Raw genomic sequence first — 24,248 nt, 5'->3', positions numbered from 1 at the left:
ATTGTGCTAAAGAGTTAATACTTGTCCTGTGTCATCTCTACACTTTTTTTTATACTCAGCTAGTACTTATCCCCATGCATGGAAGCAATCATCATCTCCATCCCATTCAAAAAAAGGGAGATGGAAAATCTACTGTCAAACTACCAGCCATTTGCCATCACATCAGCCCTTTCCAAAATAATGGAGAAAGTCATCAACAGTCAACTTCTCCACTACCTAGAGATCCACTAGTTAATCAGTGTCCACTAGTATGGCTTCTGCCATTCAAGATCTACAGTCAACCTCTTAGCTTATGGAGGTTTCCAAGAAACTTGTGCTGTTGCTCTTGACATTTCCAGAGCTTTTGACCATGTATAGCATTGAGGACTACTAAACATATTGCCATCCTTTGGCCTACCTGCTGCCCTCCTGTAATTGGTTTGCCAGCTTCGTTTCAAGTCGTTCACTGCATGTCATGTTTGATGGTTCCCTCTCTTCGAGCTCACTACCAATGCAGGAGTAGCTCAGGGATCTATCCTATAACCTACTCTCCTGTACATAAACAACCTATTCTCAATTACCACTAATCACAGCTTTGAAGATGATAGTACTTTCTATTCATCCAACTCATCTGACAAACCATGCAGTGCACAGACATCCTAAGCATCAAGATCACCTACAACATGTGCCTTAAACATTTCAATGTTTAAGCCTCCAATGGGGCAAGGACAATCTGGTCATCAATTTCATCTTAATAGAAAGGAAATTGAACTTGCAGAAGAACTGGAAAAGTACCATGTAGGCATAACTGGCATTACTGAGATAAAGAAATCAAAAACCAGTGAGATCCCACTAAATAAGTAGAAGATATAATATTTGGACAATAATGAACAAGGAAAGGAAGGAGCAGTGATAGCATTTAACCCAAAACATAAGGATGAAATTCCCTTCCAATCAAGAAGTTTAAGCAGAGTTATGTGAGCAAATAGTGAAATGAGCAACATTTTTTCCATTTCTTTGCCTGCTCTAATGATCAAGTCATTGAAATGAATCTTATCAGACATACAGAACTCCAAATTGGGAAACTTGGAGAAAAGTGAAAATGGACAAGGCTAATAATAATGGTAAGTACCTGCTGGATATTTGCACAGGATATGGACTAGATATTACTAACACCATGTTGCAACACAAAGATTTGCATAAGTTCAATGTGAACAATGAGAGAAGACAAGAAATAAGAAAAGCTTCATGCCAGTTCAGGATACAAGAGCATACAGAGGTTTTGAAATTAGAAGTGATCATCACTTGTCTTAAGTAGGATAAAAATAAATATCACATTGATAACAGTGATCTAATAGCATCTTTTGAGGTCTTCCAGCCTTCTCTTTCCAATTGGTTTATATTTTATTAATTATTTAAGATATCACGTGTTGGCCATTCAATTTACAAGTTCTATCCAATTTTGTTTATATTTATTTAGCTTTTCTTCTATCGAAATATCTTCATTTCCTTTTTAGTCTTATACAGACAGTATATGTGAGGCCATTTTAGTCCTATCTAACTTTTGGAGACTGAGTGGGTTGTTCAATCTCTACCAGTAGCCAAACAGACAGCTGGCCCAAGACTATTACTAATTATAAGTGACATCCAATGAAGAGTCAAATGATATGTGTCATTATCTTGCAGTCTCTAACTCTGACATAATATATTACTGTCTGAAATAGTATGGGTTCTATGGTCGATTTTCTTGAGGGACAAAAAACCCGAGTTGCCAGAAGAAAATCCTGTTTGTTTGTGCCAGAAATCGACTATCTTGGAAACCGGTCAAAGAAAGGCTGAGAAAAATTCCTTTAGTTGGCACTAGGGCATAAGCCTTTCTTTGGGTGGTCTAGCACAGAGGATGCAAACATCACTTCTACTGAGCTATACAGGTCCTTTATATTCATAAATTTAAAAGAAATTTAATATTACTTAGAAGTGTACTTTCAAACTAAAACTTTATTTTCGATCTATAAGAAGATACACTAAATTGAGGTTAGTCATGAATATCAGCAACTTTTTTTCTTTTTTTTTTTAAATTACTATAAATCTTACTAAATAAATATTACTATAAATGGGAGTTTTCCCAGAAATAATATACATAAATCTTACCTTTATGTTCAGCTGCAGCAGTAGCTTCAGATCTCATAGCAGCTCCAATGAATACACCATGTTTCCAATTTAAGGCCTCATATACTAATGGAACACCTATAAAATATCCAAAAATTATCACGTGATGTCAAATTTTCTGATTTAAACAAAAAAAAAAACAAAAAAAAAACCTAATAATGTAAGATTTGGCCTTCATCCTATTTTGAGAGGCCTGAATTGCAAGACAATTTAAGTGATGGATAAAACTCAAGTTGTGTGAAATCCAAATGAATACAAAAAAATTTTGATATTTATTAGGATCACACCAGGCATCTGCATGGTCAACAAATTTTATCAGATATGATGGGTTATATTCTAGAAAAGGAGTAAAATCATTAATCCGATTCTAGAACACAACCTAACACATTTGACAATTAAATAAATGACTTTTAAGCATCAATACAGATTAAGTCTTCTGATGCTATCTTTTGGATACAATCCAAGTCTCTCTCACATGGACAAAATACATCATATACTTATCCTCTTAAACATTTAAAAAAAAAAAAAAAAAAAACCTGATCTGAAGAACAATATTTCCACAATATTAATTATTTTAATCATTTCAGAAAATTATGAAACCTGAAAATTATATTTTCTTATCAAATGAAGAACAGAGTGGTCTAATTAATAACACTGGTTTAACATTTCACATTGTGTTCTGGAATGAATTAATCTTTCTGACTGAAATCCAAATGTCAACTTCTCACCAATTCTATCCTACTTGATTTATACATAAATCCTCACAATTCTTTATCTGAGTCCTTACTTGCACCCCAGATGTGGCAATGATGTTCTCATAGGTCCCTCAACCTCTCAAGTATGGGAATTAAAAAAAAAAACTGCATAATGGTGTCACAAGAAGTAGATTCAGTGGGTCTAAAGTTTGTAAAAGGATGTTAGGCAGCTACTGCTTATTTATTAATAGGATTAGTGGAAAGTGGAGGAATGATGGATGCCACTTCAGTGGAGCAATCCTAATGGAAGTACCTGTGGACTAATCCACCGAAGAGGAATAAGGGTAAAACAGACAAATGAGATGGTGGTTGAAGTGATACAGCAAGAGAGGGATCAATCATCAGCCAGACAACCCTCCTCCTCTGCACAGCATTAAGCATTTTTGGGAGTTCTGCTACTCGCATCCCAAACATGAGAACAGTATTCTAAGATTCAATGGATATGAGATTTGAACAGAATTAGTAATCAGGTGGGTGAAAAGCAGTTTTGAGTGGAAAAGGATAACAAGTTTTTTAAAGGCCGAGGAAGCAAGCGATGTACTGGTGCCAGGAATGACTAAAGATAAATGTCAATTCAAGAAAAGGGTTATGTTCCTTTCTAGTGATTTTTGTATTATCAAGGGTAAAGGAAGGTAAACTAAGATCTCTGTATGTAAAAAAAAAAAAAAAAAAAGGCTGGATGACATTATGGTAACACTGAAGGTGAGTAGGTTAATCTTACCTCATCTAAGAATATCAGGAAGGTCTGTGCTTCAGGCACTAGTAATGGAAATTTTTGGGATATTAGAATACTGCAAGGTTTATCAAATAAGTAACAGAAATGAAGTACACTATCATGAGCAAAACTATAGATAAGATAGCTGGTCAGTGAAAGAACGTCATTTATGTTTAAGAGAGGTAGGTGACAGAACAGAGTTCTGGGACACTCCTGAAAGAGTAAGGAAGTCCTAAGAGAGGAAACTTCCACCAAGACTCAGTGTTCAGTTAGGGAGAATGCTGGCTATTCAATTACTGAGATGGAAAGTAGACCAAACGATGGCAAATTGCTGAGCAGGTCTAGATACATAACTTGACCACACCATCAGTTTATTTAAATTATCTTTGCGGAATCTCTAAATCATCTTTATTAACTAAAGTAATGCACTACCCAGTTTTGCATCATCAGCAAACAAATAGCCATTTCCTCTCAAATCATTCCCAACATCAATAATGTAGAAATTAAACAACCAGTGACTTTGACACTCTGCTGGTTATTATTTCATTTCTCCTGGATTCTAACCCTCCATACTCTACTCTTTGATGTTTATCCATCAGTCTCTCTCTTATCCACATCAATTTCATATCAATCCCCTGTTTTCTGAAATTGATGTAAATAGAATTCCATGTTGAATCACTATGTAGCAATTTCCTTTAGCCAATTTAACTGTCTATCAGAATTCCAATAATTCTACTTACATTACCATCATCTTTGATCATTAATAACCTTGCCAACACTTTTTTTTTTAATTTAATTAATAATGTGAATCCCCCCCCCCCTCATAAAGGGTAGGATTCACCCAATAGTACATTTAGTACTGCAGGCAAGCTAAGAGTTAATAACCTGGGAATCCTACCCTAGTGACCAAACATGGAAAATTTCTAAGTCACTTCAGCTTCCAGCAAGAGTGGTAGTCTCACTAGACAACAAAAATCATCTATCACCTAACGACTTACATACACATCCATATGAGTTGTAATCCACAGTCAGATTACAACTCACAGTCTGTTAGTGAGTGAAGATGATATCTGCTCAGCCAAGCAGGGAGTACATTATACTACTGATATCATTTGTTTACCATAAGCAAGTTATATCACAATCTGATACAGACCTATTCTCATTATTATACAGACCAAAAATCAGTATAATAATGTTTAATGAGATAATTCAAAATTTTTACTCTTTGTTTCTGTAGTTGCAATTAAAGACCACTGATTTCAGTTTTCTTGATTCCAACATTTGCTTTAAATGAATTACCAATTCTTACTAGTATGGATACCTTATCTTTTTCTTTACATAATGCTCAAAATATCTGCAATAAAGATACATCAGTATAAATCAAATTCTTAAAAAAGGGAATCATTAAACAGGAAACTTTTTAAAGTCATCTCAGGCCTCCATTAGGTGAGGTAGCAAATCATTCTCACAAAAAATGAAAGAAATCTGCACTATCTCACTGACCCACTACTCAATGATATTTTAGAAATAACTGACCCTTCAGTTATTTCTAAAATATCATTGAAACTCATTAAAAACTAAACTAAATGGAATCTTTCTACATAACCAGCAATTAGTATAGATTTTTGCCAAAGCTGTTCCACGGGGATCCTCTCCTTATGTTATTCATTTCTGGAGAGTACTATGAAATGGTTCAGATAAGGGTTTCTCAACTGGTTCTGTGAAACCCTAGGGTTTTTCACTCTTAAAACATATTTTGTTCAGTAAAATCACATACAGTGTATTTTGATATAATGCAGAAAGCTAAAATCAGCTGAACTATTCTCACATCCATGTTTTGTCACCAGTTCAACAGCAACTTAACAGCATGCAGTTCTATGTAATATATGATATGCAGTAAAATAAATAATTTTCATTTGTAAATTCTGTTTTTCTGACAATAACACCCCAGTGCATGGACTGGGGTGTTATTGCTGCCTTTCATGGCATATTATTTAAGAAATATTTTTATTCAGGCTATTGTTGGTATTGAGGATGAGAAAACACTCAGAGGCTTTTGGAAGAAATATATTTATAATATCTTGTATTGTACAAAGAATGTAGATGCAGGCATGAAGTGAGGTGAAGGCGAAAATGTATAAATGGAGTAGAAGAACCTGCTGAAAATATATGTTCACACTCACATATGTTCTGCTGGCTAGCATTTAGAATTTTAGTGAAGATGTAGAGCAGTTGATGGAAGCTGTGGATGATGTGCTCTCAAATGAAGATGCAAAAGAAGAAGAAAGGAAATCAAGAAGCCAAAGCCTTCAAAATAAACTTTTTGAGGGCTTGACTTCTGCTTTCTCTCTCTCTCTCTCTCTCTCTTCCCCCTTCCCTCTTTTTTGTGCTTCTGGCTCTATAAAATATTCATCTGAGAGCTCTTCTTGCTCAGTTTTCATCATCTGCTATATATCTTCATTGTCGACCTCCAACTCTTTAGCAAGCAGCACTATCATGTCACCCAGTGTCTTGCAAGGCTTTGTCTTTGCAAGACAAAAAATTACAGTGAAAAAATTAAGACATTTGCTTCTGTTAATGGGGTGCTTAAGGGTCAAAGCTGTATAACTGAGAGGAGACCTCCACATAACCTTTAAAGGAATGCAGAGAACCGACCAGGGCTTCTGACCTAATGTCTAATCCTCACCTTCTCGTGGTGCACCCTGTTGGGTATCTACCTGGATACTGAATGGATGAGGATGGGCTGGCAATTTGGGATTTAGCCGACCAAATTGTATTCTAATTGGTTAAACCAAAATAAAAAATGATGGTACAACATGACAAAATTTCATGCCGGCTGGGGTGTCGCCTGGTTAAACAAGGCCCCCATTGTTTTCGCCAGGGAACCAGGATGAACAGCGAAAAGTCAGTTACTGGAACAAATCTGAAAACACACCGCAACTCAACATCAGAGTTAAAGATCGGTACTATCAACATAAGAAGCCTGAATGGCAAAGAAATGGAGCTAGCTGAGGAATTAGATAAGTACCAGATCGACATAATAGGGGTGACTGAAACAAAAAAGACAAAAACTGGTGAGATCTTTCTGAGCAATAAATACAAAATGTTATATTCAGACAATGACAATCAAGGAAAAGAAAGAGTAGCCATAGTATTCCACTATAAATATGAGGCTAATCTTCTTGAATGGCAGGCAGTCTCAAGTAGAGTGATGTGGGCAAATATCAGAATGGGGAACTGGACAATGAGACTTATTTGTGTCTATGGTCCCACAGAAAATTCTACTAAGGCAGAAATGAATGAATTTTTTGAGACTTTAGAGAAAGCAACTGACACAATGAAAAAGGAAAAGTTGGTCCTTGTTGGGGATCTGAATAGCAGAGTAGGAAATGATTGTCAGACATACAAAAATATTTTGGGAAAATTTGGGGAAAAGAGCAAAGCTAATAATAATGGCAAATACCTGTTGGATTTCTGCTCAGGACACGGACTGGTTATTACTAACACCATGTTCCAACATAAAAATGTGCACAAATTCACATGGAGAGAAGAGGCAAGGAATAAGAAAAGTCTCATTGACTATGTTATTGTCGACAGTTATGTTTTCTCCCTGGTGCAGGACACCGGCGCATACAGAGGATTTGAAATTGGAAGCGATCACTATTTAGTCTTGAGCAGGATAAAATTGAATTTCATATCGAAAAGAATAACATGTAAGAAAGTTTTAAAGCGAATAAAAGTTGAGCAGCTCTCAGATGTGAACTGTAGACTAAAATATATAAAGATTATTGAAGAAAAAAGGAAAGAGTTTGAGAACAGGAACCAAACCTTGAAGAAAACCCCGATTGATTCAGCCAGAGAGGCATGTCGTGAGGTTGTCTGCAAGGATAGAAAAATCAGAACTCCATGGTGGACACAGGAAGTTAAAGAGGCAGTGAAGGAAAAGAAGAAAGCATATCAAAAGTTCCTGGCAAATAAGTCAGCTTTTGCTCTTAGAGAATGCAGAGACAAATGTAAGAAAGTGAAACACTGTGTAAAACTAGCTAAACAAAAGTCATGGGAGGACTTTGGCAAGAATATAGAAAATAAATATCAAGAAGGTGGTAAGATATTCTGGAGGTTGTTGAAGAAGCTTAGAAATGGAGGAAAGAGGGCTGTAAAAGGAGTTAGAGATGATAAAGGTGACATGGAAACAGGAGAAAAAGATATCCTTGAAGTATGGAGTAATTACTTCGAAAAACTGCTAAATGAAACAAGCAGTGATAGCACAGTGGTAAAAAACACTCAACAGGCATACAGTCAGGAATACATGTTTGAAGTAGAAAAAGCCATCAAAGGCTTGAAATGTGGAAAGGCAGCAGGAGTAGATGATATTCGACCAGAAATGCTGAAGTATGGTGGTATAAAAGTCTTACAGTGGCTGCACTGCATAGTTCAGAAAGCCTGGACAGAAGGACGAATTCCCGATGATTGGAGTAGAGCTCTAATAGTGCCCATATATAAAAAGGGAAATAAAACTGAATGTGAGAATTACAGAGGTATTTCCCTACTGAGTGTGCCTGGCAAGATCTATGCAAGTATACTTGAGAAACGGTTGAGAAGAATTGCAGAAGAAAAGCTTGGTGCAGAACAAGCTGGATTCAGGCCAAATAGAGGCTGTTCAGGATCAGATCTTCACTTTACGACAAATAGTCGAGAAATCATGGGAATATAACAAAGATCTGTATTTAAGTTTTGTCGATCTGGAAAAGGCATATGACAAGGTGCCAAGAGAGAAGCTATTCAATATGCTACAGTTATATGGTGTTAATGGGGCATTATATCAAGGATGTACATTATCCCCCCTGTTATTCATTATCTATATGGATCACAATATGAAGGATAGTGGTATTAAACATGATATCAGAATTGGAGATGTTAATGTCATCTCTTTGCTTTATGCGGATAATGTTATACTTCTGAATAAATTCGCTACTAGTTTGCAAGATTCCCTGACTAAATTGAATAACTGTTGTAATAGATATGGTATGAAGGTCAGCATTAAAAAAACAAAGATAATGAAAATAGGTAGAATTGTTGAAAATGTCAACTGTGTTGTGAACGCGGAACCTGTGGAACAAGTAAAACATTTCAGTTACTTAGGCACGATTTTTAGTGAAGATGGTAAATTAAATATGGAAATAGACAACAGAGTCAACAAAGTTGGTGTGGTAGGAAGTCAATTGAATAAATTCATACGGAATAAGAGAGAAATTAGTCGGAACACTAAATTAGCTGTATACAAGACAGTGTTCAAACAAGTTTTAACTTATGGATCTGAGAGCTGGGTCAGAAGTAAAACACTTGACCAAAGACTAGAGACCGCAGATATGAGAGTCCTGAGAAAGATTAGAGGCGTGAACAGATGGCATCAATGGCAATATCATATTAAAAACGGGGATATTAGGAAAGAACTTGACATTGTCGGCATCCAGGAGTGCGTTAGCAGAGCTAATCTCAGTGGTATGGTCACTTAAACAGAATGGGCGAGGAAAGATTAGCAAAACAAGTGTTCTCTGCCAGGTTGGCAGGAAAACAACCCAGAGGAAGACCAAGATAATGGTACAATGTGCCTTAGACAATAGAAATATAAGATCTGATAATATTTGAGTCTTGACAAGTAATAGACTGATTTGGAGGAAAATTGTAGATAGGAAGTTAGTAATGATGTAAATTTTTCATGTAGTACTATCATATCCTGTACACCCCTTGAGGGTACATATCAGGAATTTGATGATGACGATGATGATGAATTCTGTTTTTTTCTGCATTTGTTTACTACACTATAAAATGTGTATAAGACAACTAATTTGAAATCTGTTTATTAATTTATACTAAGAATTTTTACCTTTAGGTCTTCTTCCTCCAAAAATGATAGCATCAACAGGAACACCTTTAGGATCTTCCCAAGCTGGATCCATTATTGGGCATTGTTTGGCTGGAGTGCAGAACCTGCACAACAAAAGATTTAAACAGAACTGGGATATTTACATTATGAATTTCACACTAACTGTAAATATATATCTTTTACATTAAAACATAATCTTACTAACTAAGCAACCAACCATGATGGATGTAATATATCAACTATATTAAACTTTGGTTTGGTGGTAAGGCTTATATGCTAGCTATTCATAACTGTATTTTTATGAAAATTATAATGTACACTAATATTAACTAAAATAAATTTAATTAATATTCCAATATTTCAGTAAAGTCAAATTGCCATCATCAGGGAATAAAATATAATAAGATAGTTGCACTATATCTTAATCTTTGTATTCATGTGATTTTAATGGTATCTCAATTGTATTCAATCAATTTTTATGATGTCATTGGCTTTTTACTCAATTTTTAAGGCATTATTGGTATTTTAAAGACATAGATACATGAAGAAAAAAAGGGAAGGAATAATTTTAGACATAATTTATGGGATATTCTTGGTTGTCTTCTTTTGGAGCAGCATCAGGCATATAACAATGAATATTTATATACCACTGCTGAAGTATGATTTCAAATGGACTGCAGACTCAAAAAAATAAAATATCTGGGAAAAAGAGTTCAAAAACAAGAATCATCTTAGAGACTGAAGGAACAAAAAAATGACTGAAGCATTTTTTGTTTTAATATATATATATATATATATATATATATATTATTTAATGGGGGTGCTTAAGGGTCAAAGCTGTATAACTGAGAGGAGAACTCCACATAGCCTTTAAAGGAATGCGGAGAACCGACCAGGGCTTCTGACCTAATGTCTAATCCTCACCTTCTCGTGGTGCACCCTGTTGGGTATCTACTTTGATACTGAACGAACGAGGATGGGTTGGCAATTTGGGATTTAGCCGACCAAATTGTATTCTTATTGGTTAAACCAAAATAAAAAATGATGGCAGGAATTTGATGATGATGATAATATATATTTAATATATATGTTGATCCCATATGTGAATGGTCACAAGACCTATAACACTACAGTGCCATATGTGAGCAAGTGATTTAGCAGAAAACGTAGCCTGTTGATATGTCTTCTCAATGTAAATACAGCCATGAAATAAATATTTCCTTGTGTGTTACCGGTGGTGATGGTTTACTTGAAGTCGTTAACTTTGTAAAATCAGCTGTTTTTCTGAATAATAGTGGAGTTGGTTGTGAGAATAGAGGTACTAAGCTGGACATTGCATGGGTGTTGGCCAATGGGTACTCTAGATTTTTCTATGATTAGAAGAAATGGTAGCAGCCAATTCAGAAGAGCCCATGAAAATACCTACAGAACAAGCACAATGCTGCTGAAACACATTGGCTATGATAAAGTGACTGAAGGGAGTCTGAGAAAAGGGTCATCTATTAAGCAGATTGCCCTCTTCTGAATATCATCAAGAATTCTTAGAGAGGTCTTGAGTGCTCCATCTGAAATGCAGGAACAGCACTCCAAAGTTGGGCAGGTCTGAGATTTATAGTTTTAGGAGTTGAGAAGAAGAGAAGTAATGTTTAAAAAAAGAACACCAAGCTTTTTAGAGACTAAGAAAACTGGAACATTATCAAAAATGAGAGAGGGGTGAGGCAGGCTTGAGTTTTTTTTAGAATTGAAATTTACTAAGTTGTCTTCACCCCATTTCAGGATGTTGAGGAAGTCAGTGTTCAATTTAGTGGTTATGGAAGATCTTGAGGCATCTAACATTACGGTACTCCCAGGTTTATCGAATAAGGAAGAAGAATGAAGAGTACTGTCATCAGTGAAGCTGTGAATAGGATTTGAAGTCAGAGAAAGGAGGTCATTGATGTAAAGGAGGAAGAGTGTGAATGAGAGCAAAGAACTCTAAGACACTCCAGCACTGATGGGGAAATCTGATGAGAGGATGCCATCCACCATGACACATAATGAATAACCAGTGTGGAAGCTGGCAATCCAATCACAGAGTGCAGAAGGGAGGCCATAAGATGACAGCCTGTTCAGGAGGCATTGGTGCCAGTCATGATCAAATGTCTTAGAAATATCAAGAGCAATAACACAAGTTTCTCCAAATCTTTCATTCTAAGAAACTGGCTTCCTAGTTTAAAATGATAATGGTGTAATGAGTATTCCCAACAAGGCAATCATCGAAACTGCATGTGAGAAGAAAAGAGAGACAGAAACCAGAAGCCATAATCTGGGGATGAAAGATGGCAGAAGCCACTTCACACCGCCAAAAAAGCAGGTGGTAGTGTTTCATGACAAGGAATGATATGCATTTAAGACAAAGTGCCAAAAGAAAGCTATTCAAAACACTAAATTATAAGGTATAAATGGAATACTGTATGGAGTAACATATAGCCTGTTTAATAACTTACAAGACAGTTGCCATCATCAAATTCCAGACACATATACCCTCAGGGGATGTACAGGATATTACAATAGTAATGATGTAACTTTTTCATGTAGTACTAACTTCCCATCAACAACTTTCTTCCAAATTAATCTGGTATCAGTCAATATTCTAATATTATCAGATCTTATATCTCTATCTTCTAAGGCCCTTTTTACTCTATCAATCTACCTAGATCTTGGTCTTCCACTTTTTCCTGTCATTCTGGCAAGAACATTTGTTTTACTAACCTTTTCTCTCCCTTTCTGTTTAAGTAGCTATACCATCTGAATACTATTTCTGCTAACATTCCTGAATGAATGTAAATTCTTTCATAATATCCTCACTTTTTTATATGATACTGCTACTGAAGCCATCTGTTGACTCTCTAATCTTTCTTTAAACTCTCATATTTGTGGTCTCCAATCATTGATCAAAAGTTTTATTTCTAACCCAGCTCTCATATCCATAAGTTAAAATTGGGCACATTGTCTTCTATTGAGCTAGTTTAGTGTTTTGACTAATTTCTCTCTTATTCCATTTTGACTAATTTCATTAAATTTTGACTAATTTTTCTCTTACGAGAAAAATTAGTCAACACTTCAAACTAGCCTATTTCCAAATTTAATTAGCCACCTTAACTAAAAATTGTGCCTAAACAGCTGAAATGTTCTACTTGCTCTATAGATTCTCCATTCAGAATGCAGATGATATTTTTAATGTTTCTGCCTATTTTCACTGTCTTTGTGTTTTTCATTTTCATTGTCTTTACTGAATTCCATACCATATTTACCATATGTACCAAGAAAAATTTATATCAGGTTAAGAATATAAGTGGCTCACAGTTCTGGGAAAATCAGAAGTAGTACTTGCAATGCTGAAGTTTGGCTGTGCCTGCTGTAGAGTACTGAAAATCAAGTAGAAAATTACTGAAAATAAACTGTTTATTTGCTCAACTTTTGAAGCAAAAATAAACAGATTTTCGCTCAAATATATCACTAGGATCAGAGTTTAAAACAAATATAAGTTAGCCAACCATTACTGTGATAAAAGTTGTTGCTGTTGTTAGCATATGGAAGTATCTACGTTACCACAATAGGCATATGGATACGAGATGAGATACTGGTCAGAAGTTACTACTTCCTAGCTGAGAGTCAGTGCAGGCTACCATCATTCCCTAATGTGTTCCATGTCTGTAAATATGTGTGGTCATGGGTGTTTTGCCTGTTCTGAGGGAGATGGAAAAACTCTCCACCTCCATATATAAGACCTGCTAACTCACCTTTAATTAAAAATACCTGATAAAGATTCCTTGCATCATAAATGGGAATCGAACTCAGGTCTTTCCAGCCAAATGGCCTCATCTATGCCAAATGAGCTACAGAGGGGGCTCATGATATAAGTTAAAGAACTGTGTTACTAGGACTTCAATAAATGCCTAATTTATTTGATGTAATAAATTAATAATTTTCCAACACACACACAAATTATTTTATATATTTTATAAACACTCCCACTATCCCTGAAGAGTTCAAAAGCACACCATCAACCAATTATATTCTGTTTTGGTAAGTGTTAACACTGTTCCATTATCTCTTATTTAATAATCATACTCATTCCATTAAGATTTTCCATTCATAACTTCCAAGCTATCAAAAACTTGCAAAGGTAATAATAAAATTCATTCTCCAGTCTCAGTCAGGCATATTATTAACGAAATATCCCTGCCAAAGCTGACTGAGACATGACCTAGTTCATGAAGTGCTTTGTGAGTGGGCAGTTATTATTATTATTACTGTTGCATTTCCATGAAGTCTGAAACTTATCAATGGAGATCCACACTATTCATGCAATGTCTATCCTACCTCCCCTTGAATTCACTGACAAAGCATTCACAAAAGACTCCGACAACCCATTCCACTCATTCACGACTCTCCAAGTGAAAGAAACTCTACTGCTAAACCATACTCTTACTCAATTTCTAGATATGATTTCTTGTTCTGCCCCTCTAGCCAAGTGCTGAAAAATTTCTCCTATATCAGCCCACAGATAGCGTTATTTACTTGCTATACCTTGTGACCTTGTGTTTAGGAGTGATTATAATATATATATATATATATATATATATATATATATATATTATAAACTAGTCATGTAACATACTTTTAGTAACTTCCATATTTCTATCACCTTACTTCTTTTATATCTATCAACCAACTTGTTGTGCAACCCATAAATCCTCAATCTGTCCTCATAGAGAACATTCTGCAGACCACTCCAAGAAACCCAAGTGACCAGAGCATTGCACAGCAAAACAGTGTGGCCATATCATTATCAAATTCCTGACATGTATCCTCAAGGGATGTATAGATGCTAGAATGGCAGGAAAAATACCCAGAAGATAACTGCTGTCTAGGTAGATTTATGCAGCCAGAAGTATTTTGGAAGACTGAAATATAAGATCTGTGAGTTTATATCACTACTAAGAAGTTAGTAATGATATAAACTTTTCAAAAGTTTATATCATTACTAACTTCTTAGTAGTGATATAAACTCACAGATCTTATATTTCAGTCTTCCAAAATACTTCTGGCTGCATAAATCTACCTAGACAGCAGTTATCTTCTGGGTATTTTTCCTGCCATTCTAGCATCATTTGCTTTGGTAATTCTTTTTTTTTATTCTGTTTTGTTTAAGTGACCATATTATCTATGATGGGAACTCTACTCACACATGCCTGAAATTGTAAAATGTCAAGTTCCTTTCTGATATCTTAATTTTTAATATAATTCTGAGTGTGAGTGATAAAATTAGGAGTGTGAATAGATGCCAATAATGGCATCTATTCACACTCCTAATTTTTCTCAGCATTCTCATAACTGTGGTCCCTAGTCTTTAATCAACTATTTTTAACCAAATTAAGTTAAAGATTTAAATACCATCTTGCATACAAGTAGTTTAGCATTTTGACTAATTTTTCTCTTATTCTATATAAATTTGTTCAGATGACACCCCACTATACTAGTTTTTGCTTACTCTGTTGTCTATTTCCATATATCATATAGAAATTGCATCTGAACTGTTGAAGTGCTTTATTTGTTTATAGATTCTCTATTTGGGATGCAACTGAAGTTTTTAATGTTCACAATCATTTTTTAATAGTCTTTGTGTCTTATTCAATTGAAGAATAATGCACTATATGTTTAACCTTTTGTGGGTTGGGGTCATATTAAAAAAAGTGGTCTACAATGAATATGCAGCCAAACTACAGCTGCTGGACTTAGTCTTAGAATTTTTTTCAACTTTGTAAATACAGCCATACTTTTCAGAATAGGGAAGTACTTTGTTGTTAATATAGTCTTTTGGAGTCACATATTCATTCACAGGGTTAGATGTAGTACCCCCCCCCCTCATTTAACCCTGTGTGAAAAAGTGTCAAAAGAATACTCCACTATTCCTGGTTTTCCATGTTAAACAGCATATGTATTTCTTATACCTGATGATAGCTGATATTAATATTTCTTCTAATCTGTCCAAAAGAAGTCAAGCTGCAGGCACAAGATACTATACACTCCTAGATGTCAAAGAATGGAGATTTTTTCATTAGGACAACATAAGAGTTGCTAGTTTGATGTGTGATTTAAAAGTGGTGGTGGTGGTGGTGGTGGTGGTAGTGGTGAAAATTTATTCATACAATATTTTGTCTCTTTTCAGCTGTATTCCAGAGATATAAGAGAAGAAAACAGTTTGCTTTTGTCTTGTCATAGGAGGAAAATGCAACATTTCATCTATTTTACAGTTGTAACCACTGGTTAAGGAAGTGTAGCATAGATAATTCAGTTCAGTTGAAAGCTGTTCCAGTGAAACAGCTCTTAATTGAACTAAATGATTAACCGAGCTTTACCAATGATTTCAGATACTTCATTTTAAAGCAAATGATAGTATAGTTACTTATGTATCTTCAAGTGTGTTTTTTCTGTAGTTCAATTTATTTTTGGATGTTGCTGGCTGATTAAGTGCCTTAAACTACATCTAATGTGTTCTAACCATGGGAACAAACAGAAACTATATCATCAACATAGTGTAGCTAGGCAGAATTTGAGTTCACAGCTATAATGACGTCCTTGGTCTCTTAAGCATTCTGCACAGAAAGTGAATAACTGGAAAGAGGGGGAGGATAATTCACAGTAGTATTTGAGTTTAATCATGTTTTCAGCAAGATATTTTAAATATCCATATTTATATAGAAGTAGAGCAAGTTAGAGTGCTGTGTGTGTATGAGCATGTGTGGGTGCACTCATGCTGATAATGGTAATGCATCCCCCCCCTGTGTTAACTTGAAACATCAGTTTCATTTTTATATAAAAAAATTTTCTTATCAGTCTTCAAAATCAATTAAGCACATCTATTAAAATATGAATGAAAACTATCTTCTATTTCAGTATAGTGTCGTGTGTATATTTAAAATGTGTATTTTTTTTCAGGTTGCTGTACAGATGAGTCTTGACTCCATGGAGGCCTGAATAATTTTTTTTTTTTTTTAAATTTCTCAGATAAATTACATACATTATATGAAGACAATTATGCATAACAAATACTTTCTCGTACATAAAGTTTTTTTTTAAAATAATAATAACTGTTTACAACATATATTATTATAATATTCATAATGATGATTATTACAGATGTTTCTTTGCAATTTTACACTCTATACATACAATATCAATGGATATAATCACTCTATATTGCATATTTTTGTTACAGTTATTACATACATTTGATTATATATAATACATTACTTACATTTGTTCACACATGATATGTACATTACACACTTTGGTTTACATGTGATACATCTTGGATGAGAATTAATTTCTCTGCTTTCATCCTCAAAGCTTATCTGAGGATGACACCAGTTGGTTATTATTTATTGTTTTTTTTTTTTTTTTTTTGCTGTGTTGGGAAGCTACGAAATCTATGATTGAGAAATACGTGCACTCACACACATACGCATGCACGCCTGCACACACACACAATAACTTGGAATGTATTCATGTGCCGCTGAACTGAAAGCCTGAACAAATATATTGTGTTTCATTAAGTTTGTACGGTATTTTGGGTGCATGTTTCTTGTTCATAGTACGTCCTTAGAGCTCTTTTCAGGCTATTGTAGTTTGTAAGATTTCTGTATTCAAAAGGTAATTTGTTTATCATGTCTGGGATGTAGAAGTTTCGCGTGGCCTTTCTGTAATGATTATTGTATTTATATGTGATATAATTAGTAGTCTGAGGTCTTGTTATACGGTATGTATTTCTGACTGTCCTGTAGTTGGCATCAAAATAATGTTTTAGCAAAGCTGCATAGTGACATAAATGTTTTGCTGTCAGTATTTTGTGTTCTGACATTGCAGTATATATAAAGTCGTTATTGTCTCTTTGTTCCCAATAGATCAGTTTTATCATTTTGTACTGTAGCGACATTAATCTATTTAATTTGTAGGGTGCAAAGAAAGCATACATTGTTATAGTATATCTTAGTATATTTTGACATAGTGCTTTGTATATTAGGCGTATGGGAATTACGTCTTTTAACCTGTAGAGTTTGCCACTTATTGTTCGGAGTTTGTTGTGTAGATGGTTTATGTGGCTATTCCAGTTCATATCTGCATCGAAGTAAATTCCAAGGTATCGTATTGTTTCAACCTGAGTGATTGTAGTGCTTTTGCTGTTCTGTGTGTTTTTTATGTTGGAAAGTGGATGTTGGATGGTTATATATTTGTTATCAACTGATCGAGTCAGTGGATTTCTGAATATCATTAATTTTGTCTTTTCTGAGTTTAGGTGTACGGAGTTTTTCATGAGCCAGTCTATGATCAGGTTTATGTCATGTTGCATATTTGTTTGGGCTATGCTTGCGTTATTATGGATAGATATTATTGCTGTATCATCTGCATATTGGAATATCTTACCTTTGAGTGGTAGCTGATTAATATCGTGCCTGTAAATGTTGAATAGAGTTGGTGAGAGTACAGCTCCCTGTGGTACTCCACAGGTTACTGGTAGCTCTCTGCTTCGGTTTGATCCGATATGTGTGATATGCTTTCTATTTTGAAGGTAGTTTGTAAACCACCTGTGAAGAGGCCCATCTATTCCAACATGCCTCGACTTTTCTAACAAGGTTTGATGCGTAAGTGTATTGAATGCTTTAGTTAGATCAATAAAGACTACCATGGCAATTTTGTTTTTGTCAGTATTAATTACGCAGTATTAATTACGTCTGTAAAGTCTTCCAAGAGAGATGTTATTCCCTTATTTTTCTGAAACCATATTGTGTTTTGGGGATAATATGAAAGATCTCAGTGTATGCTGTGAGTTTCTTCAGTATGATCTGCTCCATAATTTGATATTGATAATTGGTAATGTTGCTATGAGTTGTAATTGCTGATTAAATTTCTTTTTCCATGTTTGTATATGGGTGTAATTATGGCGATCTTATCTGTCCTGTTTTAAATATTTTATTTATTAATTTTAGTAGGATAGGACTTAAACTAGTTGCATGTCGCTTTATATCTTTAGGTCTGATACCATCAATTCCTGGGCCTTTGTTTGGTTTGATGTATTGCAGAGAGAAGTTCTGCTTCTTTTATGGGTGGGAACAATAATGTCTGTTTTGATTGTGGTCCAAGTGGAGGGTTTCGTTTAATGATTGGGGGAATATTTCTGTGCAGTTCTTGGATGGAGTCTGCAAAATATTGGTTAAAGTCATTTGCTAGTTGTTGGATAGGTTTTGCGTCTTTCATGAAGCTGTGTTTTATGGTTTCAGAGGCGGTGGTGTTGGGAACAAAATCTAGCATCTCATTGATCAGATGCCAGGTTTGTTTCATGTTGTTTTGTGCGGAGGTTAGTCTGTTTCTGTAGTAGCTTCTTTTTGCATTTCTGATTTGTGTTGTAAGGCGATTCCTTGTTATCTTATATTCAGTTTTTAAAGCTGTGTTATTTGGATATCGCTTGATATCCAAATAACACAGCTTCTTTCCATAATTCTTTCCATAAAGTGTCCTTTCTGTGTATTTCTAGGATTAAATTTTGTGTTATCCAAGGATTTTGTGTTTTTTTTGAACAAATTCTGACTTTCTTTGTAGCTTTCTTATATATTTCCTCCAGTGTGAGTTTAATGTTGTTGTATAAGATATCTGCTGAATCTAATGCCAGGTGTTCCCAGTCTGTTTTTCTTATTTCGTGGTTGACTATTTCTTCGTCTATTATTGTTTTCTGTAGCTTTTCTTCTGTGGGACATTGCATGGATATTGTCTTGGTGTGCAAGTTTAGAGTGGTGAAGTAATGGTCTGCTACTTTGCACTTTATGACTGATGCAGTGTAACTGTTTGGTGGTGCTCAGACGTTTTTATGATCTAGACAGGAGGCAGTGATAGTATTTCCGAATATTTCTTCTCTAGTACATGATGTTATTGTTGGAATTAGATTATACATGGATAGCATGTCTAAGTATTGTACAGTGTTGTTCTGGTTTTCATTTGCAATATTTATGTTTATGTCGCCAATTATCATTAGGTATTCGGTTGAGCATATTTCTTGGCTTGAAAGCTAGAAATTGAGTTCGTGCAAAAATTTTGTCATGTTTAGGTTTGGTGGCCTGTAAATAGCATTTAGTACTATGGGATGCTGTCTATTAGTGGTATTAGTGATTTCAAGGCAAAGGGTTTCAGCATGCTCAAACAGATAGGCCATTTCTTTTGCTATTAATTTTTGTTTGATAAATATTAATATTCCACCCCCTCTTTTTGTTTAACGGCATAATCTATGTTGTTGGAAGCCTAGAATTTGGAAAGCAGTCACTTCGTCATTAGTTATGGATACTTCTGTAAGAATCAATATATCAATAATATCTGTGTAATTCCTCAGATAAGCCTGTAACAATAACCAATGTTTTCGGATGCTTCTGATGTTAATATGCAAAATTGAGAGACCTCTCGCTTGTACTGTGTGTTGTTTCCATGCATCAAGTGATTCGAAAGTACAATTACTGATATATTCTGGTGTAATTACATCTATCTGATAGTTCACATTCATTTTTGTTGTGCTGAGATCTTCTTATTGAACTAAGTTGGAGTCTTTTGTTTCACTCTGGCAACCTGTCTATATCTTCCGAGCTTTTTATTTGTATAGACTTTGAAGTCTGTGACTTTCTCAAGAATATTTTGCCGTCTTTGATCCATAAAAATTGATACTTTTTTTCTGTTTTTTCTTTTCTTGATTGGTTCAAAAGATTCTGATTGAAAGGTGTTAAATACTCAGATAGAAAGATTGGCATATTGTCTTGCGATGCATTTAAATCCTTGACTACTGGTTTTTTCAGTCTGCTGGCTTTTATGAGATTGTCTCTTGTAGCCTTGCTTGTCAGACGAACTATGACTGGTGCGGGTCATGGCGAGCCTTGTTTTTTGTTCTTCCTGGGAAACCGATTTATGGTCTGAATATCGTTATGCTCTAGGGGGATGTCAACTGCATGGCCTAACTTTAAAACTACGTCTCTGAGATTTTCTGTGGATTCAGTTTCTGGAAGACCATTTATGACAAGGTCTTCTTTATGTTGTTGGCTTAAAACTCGTATTGTGGTTTCAGGGAATTAAATTCTTGACGGAGTTCCGATGTGTCTTTTATCAATTTGTGCTGCCTGTCAGTTAATGCGTTAATGTTGGTTTTAATGTCTTTTACTGTTTGTAAGACTTCTTCGACTTTTGAATTATTAAATTTAACAAACTCTTCATATTCGCTAATTTTTTTTTGTTATTTCTTTATTCTGTTTATCAAATAGTTCTTGGACAAGATCTACCAAGCTGGCTTTTATATTTTCTAAACCTTTTTCTAGTAATAAATTTACAGAACTCAAATTATAAGACTCACCGGTATTTTGTTGTCTGTTCAGTTCATCGTCTGATTCTGCCTCCGGCGTAATTAGTTGTGCTGTGGGTGGCGGCATTTCTTTGTTCTCTCTACAGTTTAGGCACTTCCATTCTTCTCATTTGGCATTGGATTTGCATTGCCATGTTGTTTCCGAAAGTCCGGAACATGTAAAATGAAGATTCCTATGGCATTTCCTGCAGGTTATATGACATCCGTCGGACGGTAATTCCTTCAGGCACTTGTTGCACTTCATGACTCACCTTTCTTCCTTTGGACAGCTGTAAAGATGGCGACGTCCTTTGTTCTATACTCGTTAGCAACCGCAGTGTATGCTTCAATTTTTAGCACACTCAGATTTTGGATTCCGCTTGGCCGATTTCAATGAATTATATGTCACTGTCTTCAGCGTGACAAGTAGAGTTACTTTATGACACTTTTAAATTAAAAACAGGAGTTAAAACCACATTAAAACTATAAAAAACTGGACCGGCAATGCAACCATGCAACCGTTCATATGCCTACACAGCACCCTATTATTAATAATAATAATAATAATAATAATTATATTGTCTTGTGCTACTTGTTTGTTCATACTGCTTCTGCTTCTGCTTCTGAAAATGTCATCCATAAAGAAGCACACGTTAGCACTGAAGACTTCTGTATGAAGATCTAGCTATGCCTTGGATTTTTTGCAGTGGATGCATTGCAAAAATTATCATATGTATGCACTGAAAATGCGAAAGATTTGTGGACTGTTTGGGTAAACGATAAGAAGGAAAGCATTAAAGTATGTGAAAAGTGTCTTGACAGATTAGAGTGATTAGAAATGGGAGCAAGTCTCAGAACCATAGTAGAAGTGCTTAGGCAAGAGTTAGTGAAACTGAAAAGTGAAATGAAACATTTAGAAGAGATTGGCTAATAAGAATGAGAAGTATTACAAAGACAGAGTCAATGGACAGTCATATATCTGTGTATAGCAACTCAATCATTAGAGGTGTGATGACTAATAAACTGCACAAAACATGCTTTTCTGGTGGAACATTGAAGCAAATAACTGATTGTTCCAGAAAAGGAAAGACCAGAAGTCAAAATTAGTGGTAGTCATGGGAACAAATGACTTAGCTGGGGAAAAGAAGAATGTCGATAGAGACTTGAAAAAGTTGTTGCAGCAGGCTGGCCTGGTTGCCTGAGTGGTTGCATATCCACTCTCCAGCCAAAAAGCTGCAGGTTCAAATCCTGTTGTGGACATGGATGTTTGTGATTTTCAGTGAAAATACTATTGTGTTGGTGTTGATGATAGACAGAAGATGGTGCTGTTGTTGTTGATGATGATGACGGTAGATACGATTTGCTGTAGTTGGTGAATTGAATAGTGGAGATGGAGAGTTGCAGTAGGTGCTTTCCCTCGATGAGTCTTTGTATTCCTTTGTCATGTCAGTAATAATAGTAATAATTAAAGAAGAAGAGTTGTTGGAAAAGTCATAGGTATGTTGCCCAGATATGACAGCAGAGATAATAAATAGTAAGATGGCTGAGTTCTGTGAGAAAAGGGAGTTCAATTTGTCAATCAGTGGAGTGAATTGGAAGGAAAGTCAGAATGGATTAAAGTTGACGGATTGCATTTCAATGGGCTTGGTGTTGGTTCAGCTGCAGGTTCGAATGGGCATTTAGAAAGGCTGTTGTTTCCTGAGAAGGCATAGAATCAAGAAGTTAATGTAGTTAAATAAAAAAAATCCCTTGATGAGTCTTTGGATTTCCTGGAGGTGACAAATAATAATAATTTGCCAATTGTACTATACAAAATTGCATCTTTACCACAGAGATGAGTATACTTGTATTACATATATATTAACTGAAATACTTGACTAGAAATACCTAGAATTTGGATGAGCTGCAGGTTTGCCAATATCAGGGGTCCAATTTTCCATTCCAAGCCATGATTTAATTTTTACTCCTGGTGCAGTTTCTTTTTCCAATCCTTCCCAAAAAAATCCTCCATCACTAGTTTCAGCTACATTTGTAAACATCGTATTTTTTTGAATTGTCAACATTGCATTTGGATTAGTTTTCATTGAAGTTCCTGGGGAAAGATAATTTGCATTGTTCCAAATGACAGTCAAAAACAAAATGAAACTTATAAAGTTCTTAATTAACATAAGTCAGGTGGTAACAATTTCAAAGTGTACTGCAATACAAAATTTACTTTAAGCAGCTGTTTATTGTACCTGATTAGCAGTAGCAGCTATAAGATTACTAGTTTATACATATATATACACACGAGTGTGGTCTGAAAAGTTCTTGGCCTAACAATGAAAAAACGAATTTATAATTTCAAAATTATTTTTATTTTTCAACATAATCTCCCTTAAGACTAATACATTTATTCCAGCGATGCTCCGAGGCTATTATCCCATCCCTATAGTGGTTCTCAGTAAGATCTGCAAAATACCCCTCTAGAGCTGCAATCACCTCTTGATTCGAAGAAAAATGCTGACCAGCAAGGAAGAGTTTTAGTTTGGGGAAGAGATAGATGTCAGAGGGAGCCAAATCTGAGTAATAGGGTGGATGTTCCAACAATTCATAGTGCAGATCCCTTCATTTTCCCATTGCCAAAACACCTTTGTGGGCAGGTGAATTGTCCTGATGAAAGATGATTTTTTTTCTTCTATAAACCGAGTATTTTCTCACGAATTTTTTCATCTAGTCCAGTTAAAAGATTGGAATAATATTCCCCAGTTATTTTTTTTATCCTTTTATTTACTTTAAAATATAAAATATTAAGATAATTAATAAACAAAATGTCTTTAGCATCCCAAACACTGATGCCATGACTGTGTTCTTTGGTGCTGAACAACCAGCTTCTGTCCTGTTCTTCTGTTCTGTCTTCTGTTTTGACTGCTCTTTGGATTCTGGTGTGTACTGGTGAATCCAAGTCTCATCCATAGTAATAAATCAGTGCACAAAATTGGTTTTATTCTTGTTAAAATGTTCCAAGCACTGTTCACAGATTTTGATTCGAGTGCATTTTTTGTATGGCACCCATCTTGAGCAAAGCTTTCATTTGCAATTCTTCATGCACAATATATCCTACACATTTTTTTGAAATGCCCATAGTTTCAGCAATTTCACACACTTTGACACGCCGGTCATCCAATACCATATCATGCACTTGATCAATGATTTCTGGTGTTGTTATACTTTTTGGATGTCCTTCACATGGATCATTTTCAAGGCTGGTACGGCCAGGTTTAAACTCGGCAGCCCATTTCTTAATTGTCAAAAACAAAGGAGAAGAGTGCCCATAAACCTGTATGAACT

The 24,248-nt window shown here is 35.1% G+C and overlaps 1 protein-coding gene across 1 annotated transcript in view; it reads right to left on the bottom strand.

The window, feature by feature from the left end:
- Window positions 1-24,248, bottom strand: part of LOC150096961 (phosphoenolpyruvate carboxykinase, cytosolic [GTP]-like) — a 203,958-nt gene that overhangs the window by 26,278 nt on the left and 153,432 nt on the right. Inside the window, exons 7-9 of the mRNA XM_090408517.1 lie at window positions 22,806-23,010; window positions 9,506-9,609; window positions 2,131-2,226 (exon numbers count right to left, since the gene is read on the bottom strand). Of these exons, the coding sequence (XP_090264643.1) occupies window positions 2,131-2,226; window positions 9,506-9,609; window positions 22,806-23,010 (405 nt within the window). The remainder of the gene's footprint in view (window positions 1-2,130; window positions 2,227-9,505; window positions 9,610-22,805; window positions 23,011-24,248) is intronic.

This window comes from Typopeltis vanoorti, chromosome 18 (genome assembly GCF_054136105.1).
Source record: "Typopeltis vanoorti isolate ZY-2024b chromosome 18, IOZ_Tvanoo_1.0, whole genome shotgun sequence".
Classification (NCBI taxonomy): domain Eukaryota; kingdom Metazoa; phylum Arthropoda; class Arachnida; order Uropygi; family Thelyphonidae; genus Typopeltis; species Typopeltis vanoorti.
The sequence above is the reverse complement of the archived record's forward strand: the minus strand, read 5'-3'. Positions and strand labels throughout refer to the sequence as shown.